The sequence below is a fragment of the Pleurodeles waltl genome, chromosome 4_2 (assembly GCF_031143425.1).
Source record: "Pleurodeles waltl isolate 20211129_DDA chromosome 4_2, aPleWal1.hap1.20221129, whole genome shotgun sequence".
Taxonomy (NCBI): domain Eukaryota; kingdom Metazoa; phylum Chordata; class Amphibia; order Caudata; family Salamandridae; genus Pleurodeles; species Pleurodeles waltl.
Window position 1 is genome coordinate 1028490251 of NC_090443.1, and position 15603 is coordinate 1028505853.

Genomic DNA, 15603 nt, shown 5'->3' on the forward strand with positions numbered 1-15603 from the left:
ATCGACCATTTCCACAATTGGACGCTACTTCATTTTTATTTATTTTTTATTTTATTCATATAGATGTTTTTATTGTAATTATTTATCATAAAATAGTTCTTGGACTGGAATAATTATGATTTTTGTGTAATTTCGGGACACATTCTTGGCACTGGGTCATAGCAAAAGATCAATTTCAACATTTTTGGGTGAAAAGTATTACCAGGAAAAGCATTACATGTCGAAATTATTGTGCCGAAATTCTTACCGGTTGAAAAGAATATCACGAAATACCCAGTTATTGCACTTACAAGAAACTTTAATGTACATATTTTTCCGTACAAAATGAGGCATCACTTATATTTGTTTTAACTTTATTTGTTCTCAGTTAAATTTGCAGTGCATATAAATGGTCTATTTTTTAAAGGCTTTTTGGAGTGGATGTTTTTTGCCTGGGAAGACCACAATGACAAAAATAAATTTGCACAGGGGAAGGTGTTGGGGAAGTGACATTAGTGCTTTGAGTTTCGAGGTTTGAGGCTGCTCATCATGTTTTGTGTGGACCGGGCATGGTGATGGAACAAGTCACCGCTAAGCAGGGACACATAGCTGCAGAGGGATACTGCACCATTGGTGCTTTTGAGGGTGGGAATAATGAATAGGGTAATCTAGCTCATATGAACATTCCCCCTTCAGGCCATGCCTCTCATCTTTCCAAAAGGGTACATGTTTGGTGAATGCAAGTTGCTTTGGGTTGTCATAAGAAGCAGACAGCCAGTGGATATCCACCCAGTCAGAGGCCAACATCCGATGCTTAATTTGAGCCAGTGGTTTCTGGTGCATGGCACCGGCACTTAACTGTCAACACTGGCGCTCGTGACAGTCAGCCACAAGGTGGTGCTGTCTGGCTAATTTAGAGATGACCACACCAAAAGTTAATTATGAATTCAATATATATTAAAATTACTATTGCCTGCCGCACAACCCATTCTTTTGGCTCTGGGGGGCTGGAATAGTCTGCATTGTCACACTTGTAGGAATGGGGTGGTTAGTAGTTGTGCTCTTACTATCATTGGCAGCGCTGGCAGGGGCAATGTAATGTGCCAGCTGCATTGGCCTCCTATTGAGAGCCTTGGCACTTATGTTTTTTTACAAATGAAGCACTGCCAACATCCCTCTATGTGCTGCACTGGACATCAAACTCATTGTATCGTGCCTCACGCTGTCATCTCCATGATCTGTTTCACAAAATGCTTTAAGCAGTTGTGTTTCCTTGCAGTTTGAAGAACATCTGGAAGCACTATAGTGATTGACAAGACAGACAGCTTACCAAGGCATCGGCAGCAAATATTTAGGTTTCACTACCAGACAGATGTCTGATAGCTGTTTGCAGGAAAAAGTCTCTTGTGGACCGTGTTAAAAACTTACAATAGGCATAGGACCTGCTCATTGCTGACCATTGATTGGCTTTATTGTTGCTTTAATTTTCTTGATTCTTACTCAGTCGCTTGCCTTCCTCGTTGTGTGTCTGTGCCTTTGCCTGGACGATGCCTCTTTACAATCCCTTTGACTAACTGACTTGCATCCTTCCACTGCTCACTTTCAGGGAACTAACCTTTTCTTTTTCACTAAGCACTCCATGAGAGTGCATGTGCTTTCCAGCTCTCTACCAGTGTATTTCTCCCCACCACCAACCCCGCTCATGTGCTCTGTGGTGCTCTTTGCCTTGTGTGCTGTTCTCTCTGTGTTGCTGTCTCCCTTGAGTGCTGCTTTTGCCTCCTTTATTTTTTTTATACCCATCCAGTGTATTTAATCCCCCAGCCCAATCCCAGTTGCTTCCCCCCACCCGTTACTCAACTGCCCACCCCCCTCGTGTTTCTTTTAATTGTTTTGTATTTGTTTTCCATTTTTTGGAGTTCCTGGCATCTACCATATGTTGTTGGGCCACTCTGCCTGATGCAATGCACTTTAGCACAATTGAAAAAGTACTTGTTTATATTCTGGACTATGTTGCAGCCACCATCTTGGATCAGCAAATAAAAAAGAAAGTGTTGCCTAACTATGCATGGGTATGCGTGCTGCCACATGTCCATTGTGCATGCCTGATACGGGCTACAGTAGCTTTATTACAAGTACGAGCAATGTGTTGAGCACATCATGACACATTTTTCTTATTTTGCTTTTTATTAATGCGTACAGCATCTCCAAAAGCATTAGCAAAGCCAATAGGTCCCACAGGCTAGAACTATTGGCTTTGTCAATGCCTGTTTTTATGTCTCTTGGTATTGGGAATTTCCCACTGGTGCAAATATCGAGAAAAAAAACATTGGGCTGTAAATTGTTAAACAATTAATATGTATAATGGGGCCTTATCTTCCAACAGTAGATATATATTAAGTGATACATATTCAGTGATATGGGTAGGATTTAATATATTGTTACTTGGGGATTTTGCATGTGTCGGTAACTATTAGCATGTATAGAATACCAGGATAGCTACAAAGGGTTGTTTTTAATGGAAGGGGCATTTGTCTTGTGTACATAAGAGAATACAATTGCATAGTCAGTAGATATTCAGTTTTCCAATACACACATTGATATACATATACATTCTAGTAAATAAACAAAATTGCAGTGAGATAGTAATTTAAATACACTTAGGAGTTACTAAAACAATTTGCAATAACAATTGAGTCATCGGCCTAATAAGAATGTGGATTTTCAATATGTTAGTGGCAAGAGGTTGAAATGTCAAGTACATTTTTGCGGACAGGGCAGTAAAATGGGAAATATTTGGGTCTTTAGAGATGGAAAGATTGTTCACAAAATTTTAGTCACTATGTTGGGACTGTCACTCATCTAGCTGCCCTTGAAGATAGTCTTAGCATGGCCAGGTTAACTTAGTCCCCTTTCAACAATGTCATGTTGGTAAGAAGGAGATCCCCACTCAAAGATTATCACCAGAACACAAAAGACTGAGGACTGCATATATTGTGTTTATTACATTATGACAACTCCAGCCTCGTGTCCTATTTTAGGTCTAACCTATCTCATGCTAGCTCTTGTGCATGGCATGGCCAGGTTACTGCGAACTACGTCTGTGTATGTTCTGGAAAGTTAACATGGCAGGGACGGAGGGGCATACATTTGGTGAGATTTGAAATCAGTCGTGATATGCTCTGGCTCCTCAGCAGTCCTCTTTGCTGAATACACCAAAGGTTTAATCTGACCTCTGAAAGGAACAAACTAGACAGCTTCACTTCATTTCTAATGTAGGCTCATACACAGAGTTCATGTGGGACATAGTGAAAACCCCAATAGTCTGAGGACCAGGGAATGCTTATAGCGATGGATGTAAATATGTATGGGATCTGTGCCTCATATCCTTGTGAAGCCGATCAGATTCACTCTGTATAAGGTGAGGTTGATCTGAACACATGTTCCAGGGTTGTCTTAGTTCACCGTCCACAGAGTTGAATCTTTTTATTGTATGACTAGGTTGCAGTGTTCACAACTCCTAAACAGAAGCTGTGCTAGCAAGTTCTATTGTTTAGAATGAGCTAGAAACTTCCTGGGTGAGTCCAATCTGATCGATACCCCAGTCTTCTTACTGTCAGTGCTGCAACAATTATTGCAATTTTCTAAATATATAATGCTAGCTTTGGGGTCATGAATCTTCTGTGTTCACTTCTGATGAGGCCCCTGACTTCACCAACCCATAGAAGAGAGGTGTCACTAATATGGTCTAAAGTGATTCAACCCCACACCTCTTGTCAAAAGTTACAGTCACCGATGAACCAAGTCTTCATATCTCTCACGAGGAAATGCTAACTAGGTTTCTGATGTGCCAAATGTTGATATTTTCCAAAAAGACCGTGCTATTCTCCTCTGTGCTAACACTAGCCTTGATATTGCAGAAATGTGAATAATGAACCACGTCTCCACATTTTCTAAGGAGGTCACATCAGCAGACACTGCTCAAATCATAGTCTTGATGATCCAGTATAAGTGACGTTATAGAAGTCTTGATGTTCTTTAATGATGCAAGTTTAGCAATTTCAATAGCTGAACAGAGCTGCATCCATGGGTCTAGCACTTTCTGCCAAGCAGATGTAAGCTTGAAGCTAGCCAAGGGTTCTACTTTAAAGTGTATCATATAATTTTGAAGAAGTGATATTAGTAATGTCTCAGCCTGATCTTCATGTTGTCTGAAGGAGTGATATTCATGGTGAAATAAGACATGACCACCTTGGAATGGCAATGATAGCATGTTGTGAGGAGATCTCATTTAAGGTTACTCTTTCAGAGCTAAAGGGTGATACCAGTATAGATTTCTTCAGAGGAAATTATGTTAACATGATTGGGATTAGGCCCAGTCAACAAGAGAGTTTAATATAGATTTCTCCTCAAAGTGAAGTTGTGATTGAGAGGTACGCTCAGTCTCTGATTCTCCTTGAGTGATGATGGTAGAAAAGTGTGAGGCAAGGCCAAACTATATTCCTGCAGATCAGAACATTTCGATTCCACCTCTGGATAAAATATGTCTTGATGATTCCCAAAACAGTTTCAAAGTACAAAAGATGGAGATTTGAGCTAAACCAGATCTAGATGTGACTTTAACTGATGAGGGTAATATGGCCACAGAGAGCAAGCCCAGGCATTTGCAGACACAATTTCCATGTGAGTTGGATCTAAAGGACATGAGTTGTTCCTGTAAAGGTTGTAGGTTAAGAATCTAATAAAAGAGAAAGGATTAACGTAGGCATGGATGGTTCGACCAAACGTTTGTGAAAAGCTACTCTTATTTGATTTTGTTGTGAAAACAACCTAGTTTTTATTGAAAAGCTTCCACCACACCAAGAAATAGAGGCGATACTAGCATGACTTGAGGTGACCCATCCTAGATCACTCTGACATGGATGATTCTCATAGAGTTCAATTTCCTGTCTGTCTGTAGACAACACAGATGGGTTCTTCATGTTCACCTTCTTCGATTCTCCAGCCCTCAGTCCCATGGGGGTCCTTAGTCGCTACTTGAAGTCAGAGGTGAAGTAGGACACTGGATATTCCACAGTGTCAATTCCCAGGACCTGGCAAGTGCTGATCAGCTGCAGACGTGCCTTCTCTCTGGTTTCACTAGCACAGGCCACATTGCAGAATGGCTCCTCATATTCACTGGAGATCATGTCATCATCTAACATGTTCAGCCGGATCACACCACGCTTATGCAGGGATTTCAAGGTCTCCATGCTGGCTGTGGTCTTCAGTGCCCATAGGTGTAGAGAGACCACACACATGACACCCACTAAGTAGGTCTGTGGCCGAGCACGATACACTGGCATCAGTGGTGGCACGCTGCAAGCCACCATTACACTGGCTAACATGATGTCTTCGCCATAGATTTCCTGGATCCAGTCACGTAGGTAGAATCCTCCCATTCGTGGGTTGATTTCAATCAGTTTAGGTCCAGTCTGCGTCATCTTCAGCTCCACATTAAAGACACCATCTGTCAGCCTGCAGCCGAGGCAACACTGGTAGGCAGCCATCACCAGCTGAGCTTCCTTATCCGGTGGGAGGTATGTGGGCATACAGGCTGCTGTTTCTGTGAAGTAGGGAACCCTGGTGGGGCCGTTATCAGAGACAAAAGCTCCCATCAACCGACCATCATAGATGATAATGTCAACATCATGTTCTGTTCCGGAGACATATTCCATCAGCAACATGGCATTACCCCAGCCCAGCCCAATGCCTGGGTAGTCGGTGTCTTCTTTCAGGTCACTTGAGATCTTCTCGTAATGCTGGTGGCACTGCTCAAGATTCTCTACAAGTTTTACACCCACAGCTCCAGCCCCAAACTCTAGTTTCATAACTCCGGGGAAGTTGAGGTAGCGAGAGGCCTTCTCTACATCGGCATGACTCTCCAAATGGCAACAGGGAACGGCATAGGGAGCTGCAGCTGTGACACCAGTTCTGCCCTCCTTGTGGCAGAGCAGGTGGAGGTGGGTGCGGCTCTTTTGCTTTGAAATACGCATGGCGGATACTGGGCTACATCGAAGCCCTAGCTGTTCACATACCAAGGCAGTGAGGACCATACAGTCATCCCAGTAGGACAGGCAGCCATCAAGCTGTATTTCACGGTCACGCACCATCTCTGTTATCCACTGGGCATGCTCCTCATCCCGCTTGTGGTCAGTGACGTCGTAGTGGATGAAGTTGTGTACAATGCTCGAGGCAAAGTGGTTTGGGTCTGACTCAATCAAGTGAACCTGAGGACAGAAACAGAACCTGTGTTACTACTGGCACAAAACCCCACTTACCTAATCATTCATCCATTCAATTTCCCACCCATCCAACATCATGTTGTTAGTCTTTTTTTGTACCATCTGGTCCACATATTCATTTATCTATCCATACACTAAATAGCCCATCCCACCACTCTACCCATCCAAGCATATGTGTAGCAACCCGACCACTCACATTAACATTGATAGGTAAAAAAAAATTGTTCACAAAATAATCTCTATACACCATCATCATTGTATCAAAATTTACCAGCAGCATGATGATTTGCTTATCATGTGCAAAAACCCATTAGCATTAAAAATATTAGTTGCAAATCTTTTCTTACTGATTGATGCAGCTCTTTTGAGATGGATGGGTAATATGCTGCCAGTGTGAATGGATAGCTTGACGGAGGACATAGAGGGTCATTCTGACCCTGGCGGGCGGCGGGAACCGCCAAATGGCCGCACTGCGGTCAGAAGACCGCGGATGCCATTCTGGCTTTCCCGCTGGGCCGGCTGGCGACCGCCAAAAGAGCGCCCGCCGGCCCAGCGGGAAAGGCCCTGCAACAAGGAAGCCGGCTCCGAATGGAGTTGCAGGGGTGCGACGGGTGCAGTTGCACCTGTCGCGATTTTCACTGTCTGCTAAGCAGACAGTGAAAATCTTTATGGGGCCCTGTTAGGGGGCCCCTGCACTGCCCATGCCAGTGGCATGGGCAGTGCAGGGCCCCCCAGGGGCCCCACGACATCCGTTCCCGCCATCCTGTTTCTGGCGTGAAGGGGGTGGAGGATTCCCCCAGCCGGACCCGGCTGGGCGATCGCGGCTTCACAGCCGCGGTCGGAATACAAAATGAAGCACCGCCAGCCTGTTGGCGGTGCTTCAGCCGGCCTCCACCCTGGCGGTCATAGACCGCCAGGGTCAGAATGAGGCCCATAATGTCCAGTTGGGTGATGGCATATTTCAGGGATGGGAGACTGTGTGTGGACATGGCTTTCATCCTGAGAACCTGTATGTTTTCAATTACTGCAGTGTTTACCAAGCTCCATCACTGGCAACACACATATAATTGGAGATGCAAATGGGCTTAGCATACATCTTTTTTTAAAGTGAGGAAGAGTGATGACTCCTTTTTCCACAACCATTCCTGAACCCAACTATTGACACACTCTCTCCCTAAGAAATAATTTCCTGCCCAGAGCTGAAAATGAGACACTGAAAACACAAGAGAATGACAAGTTTTGTTCTTGGAGTTTAAAGATTTTGAATTTGAAAGGTTGTAGTGGGAAAGGAGTAGTCCTATTTCTGCACCCTAGATGCCTTCATTGAAGCCATGAACATAGAATATTCCTACTTGTGTACAGGGTGATTAAAGAACAATTCATTTAAATGAAGATGCAGGCAGACCTAGATAGCCTTAACAGACCAGGGGGCATATTTACTTATTTACTAGCATTTCACACAACATATTGCAGCAAGTAATATAGCTGCACTGCATTGTGTGAAAGGGAGATGCAGAACTGCGCCATATTTACAGTTCTGCTCTCTCTTAGCACTGGTGCACTTGTCACTGATTAGAACCAGCGCAGTCTCCCTTGCGTCATATCACAAGGGTGCCTGTGTTAAGGCCAGGATAGTTTTTTTTGCAGAAATGGGTAAAAACTTTCCTTTAAAGCAGTGGCTCCCAACCTTTTGACTCCTGAGGACCCCCCTAAATCATTACTGGAAGTGGGGGACCCCCAAACAATTTGTACGATTTAAATTTCAAACATTAAAACAGTAATTCGCAAAAAATAAACAAACATGTACACATCAAACGAATACTCAAATTCATACATAATTCATTTGTTTTATAGCACCTAGCATACTAGTGTAGGGTGTCAAGGCACTTTACAGGGAACTACAAGGTGTAGGATTCACACGTCGTCCACACTGGTAGGCATTTTCTAAGAGTGCTTGGTCTGCAGAAGCACAATCTCAGGATTCAGAAATCAACACAGTGGTTAGCGTTGACCGTAATAATAAGAATATTTCTACGCAAGCAAACCTTTTTTAGCAGCATAAGGAAAATGAAAGACTGGGAAAAAAACAACTTTCTAATTTGTTCCATGGAGTTTGCATGCAGCTCTTTAATGGCAGTTCAGAGCGTATTGTGGGGCTTATGATTGAACCTTAAGAACTGCACAGTAACAAAACATTCTCTGTGACAAAACCAGTAACTCACTGTGCTTTGCACATAAGATACTGTTCTTTGTATGATACATGTTCTTTGCCGCAGGCATATCGACCATCTGTGCTACCTTTGAGTCAAAACTGCCACTAGACAAAAACTCCATCTCTCTCCAGCAGGTACATTAATCACCAGAGTTATCTTGACTCTTTTATTTTTGCCCAAAAACTGCTGGAACTTTGCAGTGCTTTTCAAAACTGCTGCACAAAGTAAGTAATAAGTATAAAAAAACACACATGTCTGTCAGGGGCCGTCAGCTGGAGAAGTGCCTTCCTTCCGGCCCAGGCATGCAGACCCCCTGGGAATATGTCACGGACCCCTGGGGGTCCGCGGACCACAGGCTGGAAACTGCTGCTTTAAGGCATATTCATCTTTGTATGTGTGCTACAGAATGCAGTACACATGCAAAGAGGAAGTAAATTGAGTAAAATAAAGACATTTCTCCTCTTTATGCCAGCCTAGGGTATGTGCACCATAATTTTGGCTCAAACCTATTTTACAAGTCTTTGTAGATATGGGGTTGCATCATAATAGATAGGTGGGTCCACCCATGCTCCACCCATGTAAAACCTATATGATGCACAGGTTACCTGCTCTTCCCGATAACCTTGCTGATAAGTCCCTCTTGTCTTATTGTTAATTAACCTGATTGTGTTGTTTACCCTTGGCGCAACACTGGCTCATTTATGCCTTTCCTCTGTTTTTGTGTTGTTTTATGAAACCTTATAAAACATGTTTTGACTGAAAAAAAACCTACATGATGCAAGGTAACAGAAGGCAGCACTATGCCCTACACTGCATAACGTTTTATTAATTTTCAGAAAGCCACGCAAATAATGACTTAATAAATACTTAAATAGATTTTGCGTTGTGCTGCATAAAAAAATGACACAATCCTGACGCAAAATATTATTAAATCAAGGCCCAGATTTTTTCCAACTTCTTTCTTTGGTTTAAAAAAACATATATGTAAGGCAACATTACAGCATGGAAGCTCAAATGGGCTGCAACAAAAGAAAAAACTATACTCATAGGTAACAGAAAGTACATGAAGAAAGGCTTCCATACCCACTCTGCATTGTACTGGCAGTTGTTTCACAGGTTCAGTTTTTGAGGAACCATGCAGAGCTTTAAATTAAACTATTGGAGCCTGGGCTGTCCTGTGGACCCACCCATCTGTCTTTTGTGCATGTACTTGTCTCTCCTGAATGGAGAGGTCGGGATGGAATAAGACTTTGTTTTACTTCAGTAAAGACACCAGCGATGCAGAACTTGGACTACAAGTAAGTTACATCTACACCTGTGTTGTAAGACCGTCAATGATAGTCATAAGCGCAGAATAGAATAGGAAGGTCATCCCACAAAAGTAGCTGCCACCAGCTCTAAATAACAAGACAATCAAGAAAGCTTAACTGATAAGAAGGACCTCATTAAAAGAGATCATTTAAAGAAGCATTACCAGCCACTGCATCTGATTTAGAATCTGCATCTAGACAGTAATGCTTGGTAAAAGTATGAACAGGCTCTCAGGTAGCTGCTCTACAGATATCTAACACTGGGACATCTTCAGAACCAAGCTGCAGAACCCATGTTCTCTTGCATTTTGCATTTTTAGATGCTACAAACAGATTTGAGTAAAACACCAATCTGTGAAAGCAGCAGTATGACCGGAGTGCATCAAATCTGCCACTGACGCCACCTCCATTCCCCACACTGAGCATGTTGATTTCAGTCTACTGTGGACTGCAGTCAACACTGGTTGGACGGGAGAAGAGAAGGTGAGTTCCGGTAGGTGGGCCATTTGCAGTGCGCACCACCTTAAGCAGTGAAGGTGCCGACCAGGAATGAACTGCTGGTTCAGCCCACCAGTAACAGAAAGGTACTGTGTCACTGAGACCCCAGAAAGAAGGAGAGGAATGATCATATGTTTTTAGGAACTTGAAATAATGATTCTTGGGGAGAAGGTTTAACTGAGCCACAGGATCTCCCCACGGACATCTCCACTAAGATTACCTCAGAGGGCCACGGGCCAATGAATGTTACCACATAAAACTGTCCCAAGAGAACAGTTTAACAAAGTTACTAAATTAGTATCAGTTTAGCACTTGCTATGCCTACTATTGACTAAGTCCAGTATGTTCATTTTGTGTTACTAATAAAGTAATTTTTGTTCTACAAACTAAGGTATTGGCTAGATGCCGAATTATTATTTGTTATCATTGTGTTATTGAGTGTTGAGTTTCTAATCCCTCACCTCTTCCCAGAGGAGCCCTGAACTGCTCAACACTGCTGTCCTGAGGGACAGATGCTAAAGGGGTGCATTTGGTGCTCACTTCTGTGCCCCATAATCAGGTTATGCCCCAGGCCACCAATGGTAGAAATACTCTGATGGTCACAATTTGAGCCCAGTAACCCCTCATTGCCTCACATAGCAAACAAAATCTCCTCCAGATGTTGGAAAAAAGATTGTGGAACACATTTAAGAACTTAGGTGAAGTGAAACTAAAATCCCAGATCTAAGGAAAAAAAGCTGACAGAATAGGATAATAAAATCCACAAAGTGTTCAGATCCTCCCAGCATGCGCCGTAAACGCAGCACAGTCTGTACAGTGCACATTTACATTTGTCATTTTTACTTAAGGTGCTTCCTTTCATCTAGGAGTTGAGTGTTTCATTTATTTTCTTTATTTAGGTTTCATTCTGGAATGCTGTCTTATGTATTATTAGAAGTAAAATAAATAATTTGTGAAAATGCTACCTATTAAGTCTGAGGAGGGTTAGCCAGCTTGTCACCTTCTACAAATGCCTTTGGTAAGCTTGGAAACAAAGTGTTTCAGGATTCCTGCACCTCCTTAAGCATATTCTACATTTATGACAATCAATTAAAATTCCTACAGTGCAGATCCCTGCGATTGTTAAAGACAAGATTAGTAATATTACTGGGTGGGTGGCCTGCCACAGCCCTCGTCATAGCCTCCCCTTTTCAGGGTGCCTAACACTGTGCTCGATCGTCTGGGAGAGAGCCGTCTACATTTGTTAGTGTTCTGGAGACATTCAGTGAATTCAGGCATTATGAACCCTGCTTGGACAGACTGAGTTTTGCGGATGGAATACCCTGTCACAAATGTGGCGCATATCAAGTCTGCTGTTTTACAAGTGGATTATAGTCTATGGCATTTGTAATTCTGCAGGCTGGATATCCATCTTATTTTGAAGGAGTATGCAGCCTGTCGTGCTCTTAAGAGCTTGAGTATTTCATTTATTTAGCACCAGCAACAATTAATTCAGGACTGTTCTGCTTAGCAGTCATACTGGTACATGGGTAAAAAACATAGGGTGGTTAATATAGCTCAGAGAAGTAAGAATTTAGGTTTAGGTTCATTGAAATGTATAAATATGATTCGCGGAAACAAACAAGTTACTTACCTTCTGTAGCGTTGTTTCTGGTCCATTTTTCTAGCACTGCTCCTGTGCACCACTAGGTGGCGCCATGTGGCTCCTCATTCACTCTGTACTGCCCGGGAAGTGATGAAGTGAAGCAGTATATAAAAGCCACCCCTGCATGGTTTTGTCAGTTTCTTCCTTGTCTCTTTCCGTGCCATCACACACGGAGCGTCAACAATTGGTAGTACCAGTGTGCAGATCTGTAACTTAGAACCTTTTTAGATGTTAAAAAGAGAAAATAGTGTATCCATCAGTAAGAGTGTCCATGAGGGTAAGATTTGTTCTTCTGATGGATACTTCTAACCACAGCTTCCTCACCTTTAAATAGATACCAAAGCAGTACATTCCCAGGTGGAAGTTCTGTGAAGTGGACTCGGATCACAAAGGCCCACAGGACTGAGCGGGGAGAAATTTCTTTTTCACCAGACCTTGCTGTCAAGACCGAGTGCTTGGTGAACCGTATGCATTGACACTGATATCGCAACTTGGCAGATGGCAAGGAAAGCCACTCAGCATGCCAGCACAGTGGTTTCAGCATTAGCCCTGGTGGAACTGGCTTTCAAACTTTCTGGTGCCTGTTTCTTGCCCAGCATGTAGCATATCTTAATGCAGAGGGCTATCCACCTTGATATGGTCCTCTTCTGCACTCCCTTGCCTATCATTGGCCCGAGAAACCCACAAAAAACTGATCATCTACATGGTGTTCCTTGATTCAATCAATATAAAAGCTTAAAGACATTTTGAGGTCCAGCCGATGAGGGACGCTGCTCTTCTTTTGAGAGATGAGGAGGGGCAAAGAATGTTGGCAGGGTGATAGATTGCCTTTTGTGGGAAGGATTCTCAACTTTAGGCAAGAAAGCTTCCTTGGTTCTCAACATCAGTTCGCCTGGAAAGAAAGGTGGTGTGGGTCGGATGCACTGATAGTGCCTGAAGCTCATTAAAATGATCAGCTAAAGTGTTCAAAATGAGGAAGATAGTCAAGAGATGCAGGGAGCAGCTATGTAGTAGAGTGCAGTGTGTACAAGGAAACCAAATTAAGGTCCCACTGTGGCATCACAAATGGTTTAGTAGGAAACATGTGTCAAACCTTCTACAAACCTCATTTGGAAGTTGGTCCAGCAAATAGAAAAAAATCCCAAAAAGAAACAGCAAATAAACTTTAATAGTGCCTACTGCAAGGCGTTGTTGGTCTAAACAAAGAAAAGAACACCAGAGAGCTTGCAGTTTAAAGAGTCATCGAGCCACAAATGTGTTCCATCGTCTGGCAAAAATGGACTTTGTGTACAGGCATCTGGCAGAAAGGACAACATCCACCACTTCTGGCAGCAGATCAAACCCGGGTAACTGCTGCCACTCAATCTCCAGACATGGAGTTGTAGATTGCGAAGATTCAAGCGGAGGATTATGCCCTGTTGCTGATCCACAGGTCCTTCCATACATGGCAGCATGATTGGAATGCAGTAATTCATGGCCAGAAACTCTGAGTACCACACCCTCCTGGCCAAACTGGGAGCCACTAAAATGATTTGTGCCAGTTGTTCCTGACATTTTTTAGGCATAGACAGGAAGGCATACAGGAGTCCAGAGTTCCATTCCAGCGGAACACATTGCCTAGCAAATGTTTTTTGCGTTAGCTCTAATACACAAAACGTTTGACACTGTGTTTTCAACGGAGACAAAAATATCTACCCACGGTTCTTCTCACTCCTGGAGGATGCCCCCATTCCTGGAATAAAACTTATGCCACCTTGGTTTGTAATCACCATTTTGAGAGCCTGCCAGATTCCCTCTGCTGAGCTTATCTGTTCTGGCATTCAAGGATCCTGCCAGGTGGTTTGCAATCAGGAAAATGTCCTGATGTTCCAACCAACTTAGAAGGTTAAGAGCTTCTTAGCACAGATCCCAGGACCACACTCTACCCTGTTTGTTGCAACCACATGGCATTGGTATTGCCCATTGCAACTGGCACCAGCCTCCCTTTTTTCAAAAGTAGGAAGAACGCCATGGCCAAACAGATGGCTCATAACACCATCAAGTTGATATGGAGCTTCCATCGGAGATAAGTCCTGTGATCTCCAACTCCCCAAGATGACCTCACAAACCCAGGCTCAACACTTTGGTCACCATTGTCAAATCTGGGTGGGAATGGGAGAAGTGCCTACAGCTAGTTCAGTTGCAGTCGAGTACCCACCACTGCAGATTGTGTGCAGTCTTCTCCAAAGTCTGAATGGTATCCAATAGGTTTCCTTGGTGCTAGACCCACTGGAACTTTGAATTCCATTCCAGAGCCAAAATATGCCACCTGGTGTAGTTGACAGATAGGATGCAGGAGGCTAAAAAGCTGAGCAGCTTCAGAGCTGTCCACACCGAGATCCAGTATTGAGGCTGAAGTATTGGGATCACAGCATCGATGTCCTGGCATTGTTGCAATGGAGAGAAAGTCCTGAATTGTACTGTATCTAGGACAACTCCAATACAAGAAAGCCTCTCTGAAGGACTTAAGTGTGACTTTGGCTCGTTGATAATTTGTCCCACTAATGCCAGAACGTTTGTTGTCATCTGTATGTGGTCTATAACTGACTTTGGTGAGCTCACCTTCAACAGCCAGTCATCGAAGAAATGGAAACTGCTATCCCCTACCTCTGGGGCAGTGACCACCACCATCACTTTTATGAACACCCAAGGGGCACTGGTGAAGCTGAAATGGAACGCAACAAACTACAAATGCTGCAGGATGGGTGTTAGACCTGTCAGCCTTAGGGTGGTCTTCCTCCAAACCTTTTGCCCTTACCCTCCACTTTTTTTGCTAAATTCATTTTTGTTGGCCTTAGGACTCTGTGCACTTTACCACACCAGTGCTAAGTCCTTGTGGTCTCTCCTTTAAACATGGTAAGACTGGCTTGCACCGCTTGACATATTTAGTTTACTTATAAATCCCTTGTAGAGTGGTATATCATATACTCAGGACCTGTAAATTAAATGCTACAAGTGGGCCTGCAGCAAATTTTGTGCCACCCACTTAAGGAGCCTCTTAAAACATGTCCCAGGTCTGCAGTCTGAATGCAGTTTTAAACTGCCCATTTGACTTGGCAGAATAATACCTTTGTTAACCCTTAAACTACCCTTTTATTTCATATATGTCAACCCTAAGGTAGCCCCCACATAGCCTATGTGGAGAAGTGCAGTGTAATTAAAAGGTTGGATATGTACTTTTAAGTTTTACATGTTCTGGTAGTGAAAAACTCCTAAATTTGCTTTTCACTGCTGTGAGGCCTATCTGTCCAATAGGATAACAGTAGGTTGCCTTATTATTTATTTAATAAGTGGTAACTTATGATTGAAGACAGATATGCATGTTTTATGCTTGGTATCTATAAAACTGTAATTAGAAAAAGTCCTCTTTAATGGTAAAGTCGGATTTTAAATTACAATTTTGAAATTGCCACTTTCAGAAAGTTGGCATTTCCCACCCTTAGGCATTTAGTGCCTGCAGCCTCTCCTGGGTCATATGACTGGATGCAACTGACAGTAAGACTTTGTGAATTCCTCCAGGACAGTGACACAATAGAGGGATTAGGTGTGTCTGAATGGTCCATCTGCTGGCAGGATGTGGGCACGGAGCTGGGCACAGCTCCACTTGCAACTGAATAGGGTGTGCTCTGCCTTCACGC

At 43.2% G+C, this 15603-nt stretch overlaps 1 protein-coding gene across 2 annotated transcripts in view; it reads right to left on the bottom strand.

Moving 5' to 3' along the window:
- Window positions 1–2144: 2144 nt before the first annotated feature.
- Window positions 2145–15603, bottom strand: part of LOC138293639 (carnosine synthase 1-like) — a 205572-nt gene continuing 192113 nt past the window's right edge. For both annotated transcript variants that reach the window (XM_069232927.1, XM_069232928.1), the window contains one exon: window positions 2145–6245. In XM_069232927.1, the coding sequence (XP_069089028.1) occupies window positions 5010–6245 (1236 nt within the window). In that variant the 3' untranslated portion in view covers window positions 2145–5009. The remainder of the gene's footprint in view (window positions 6246–15603) is intronic.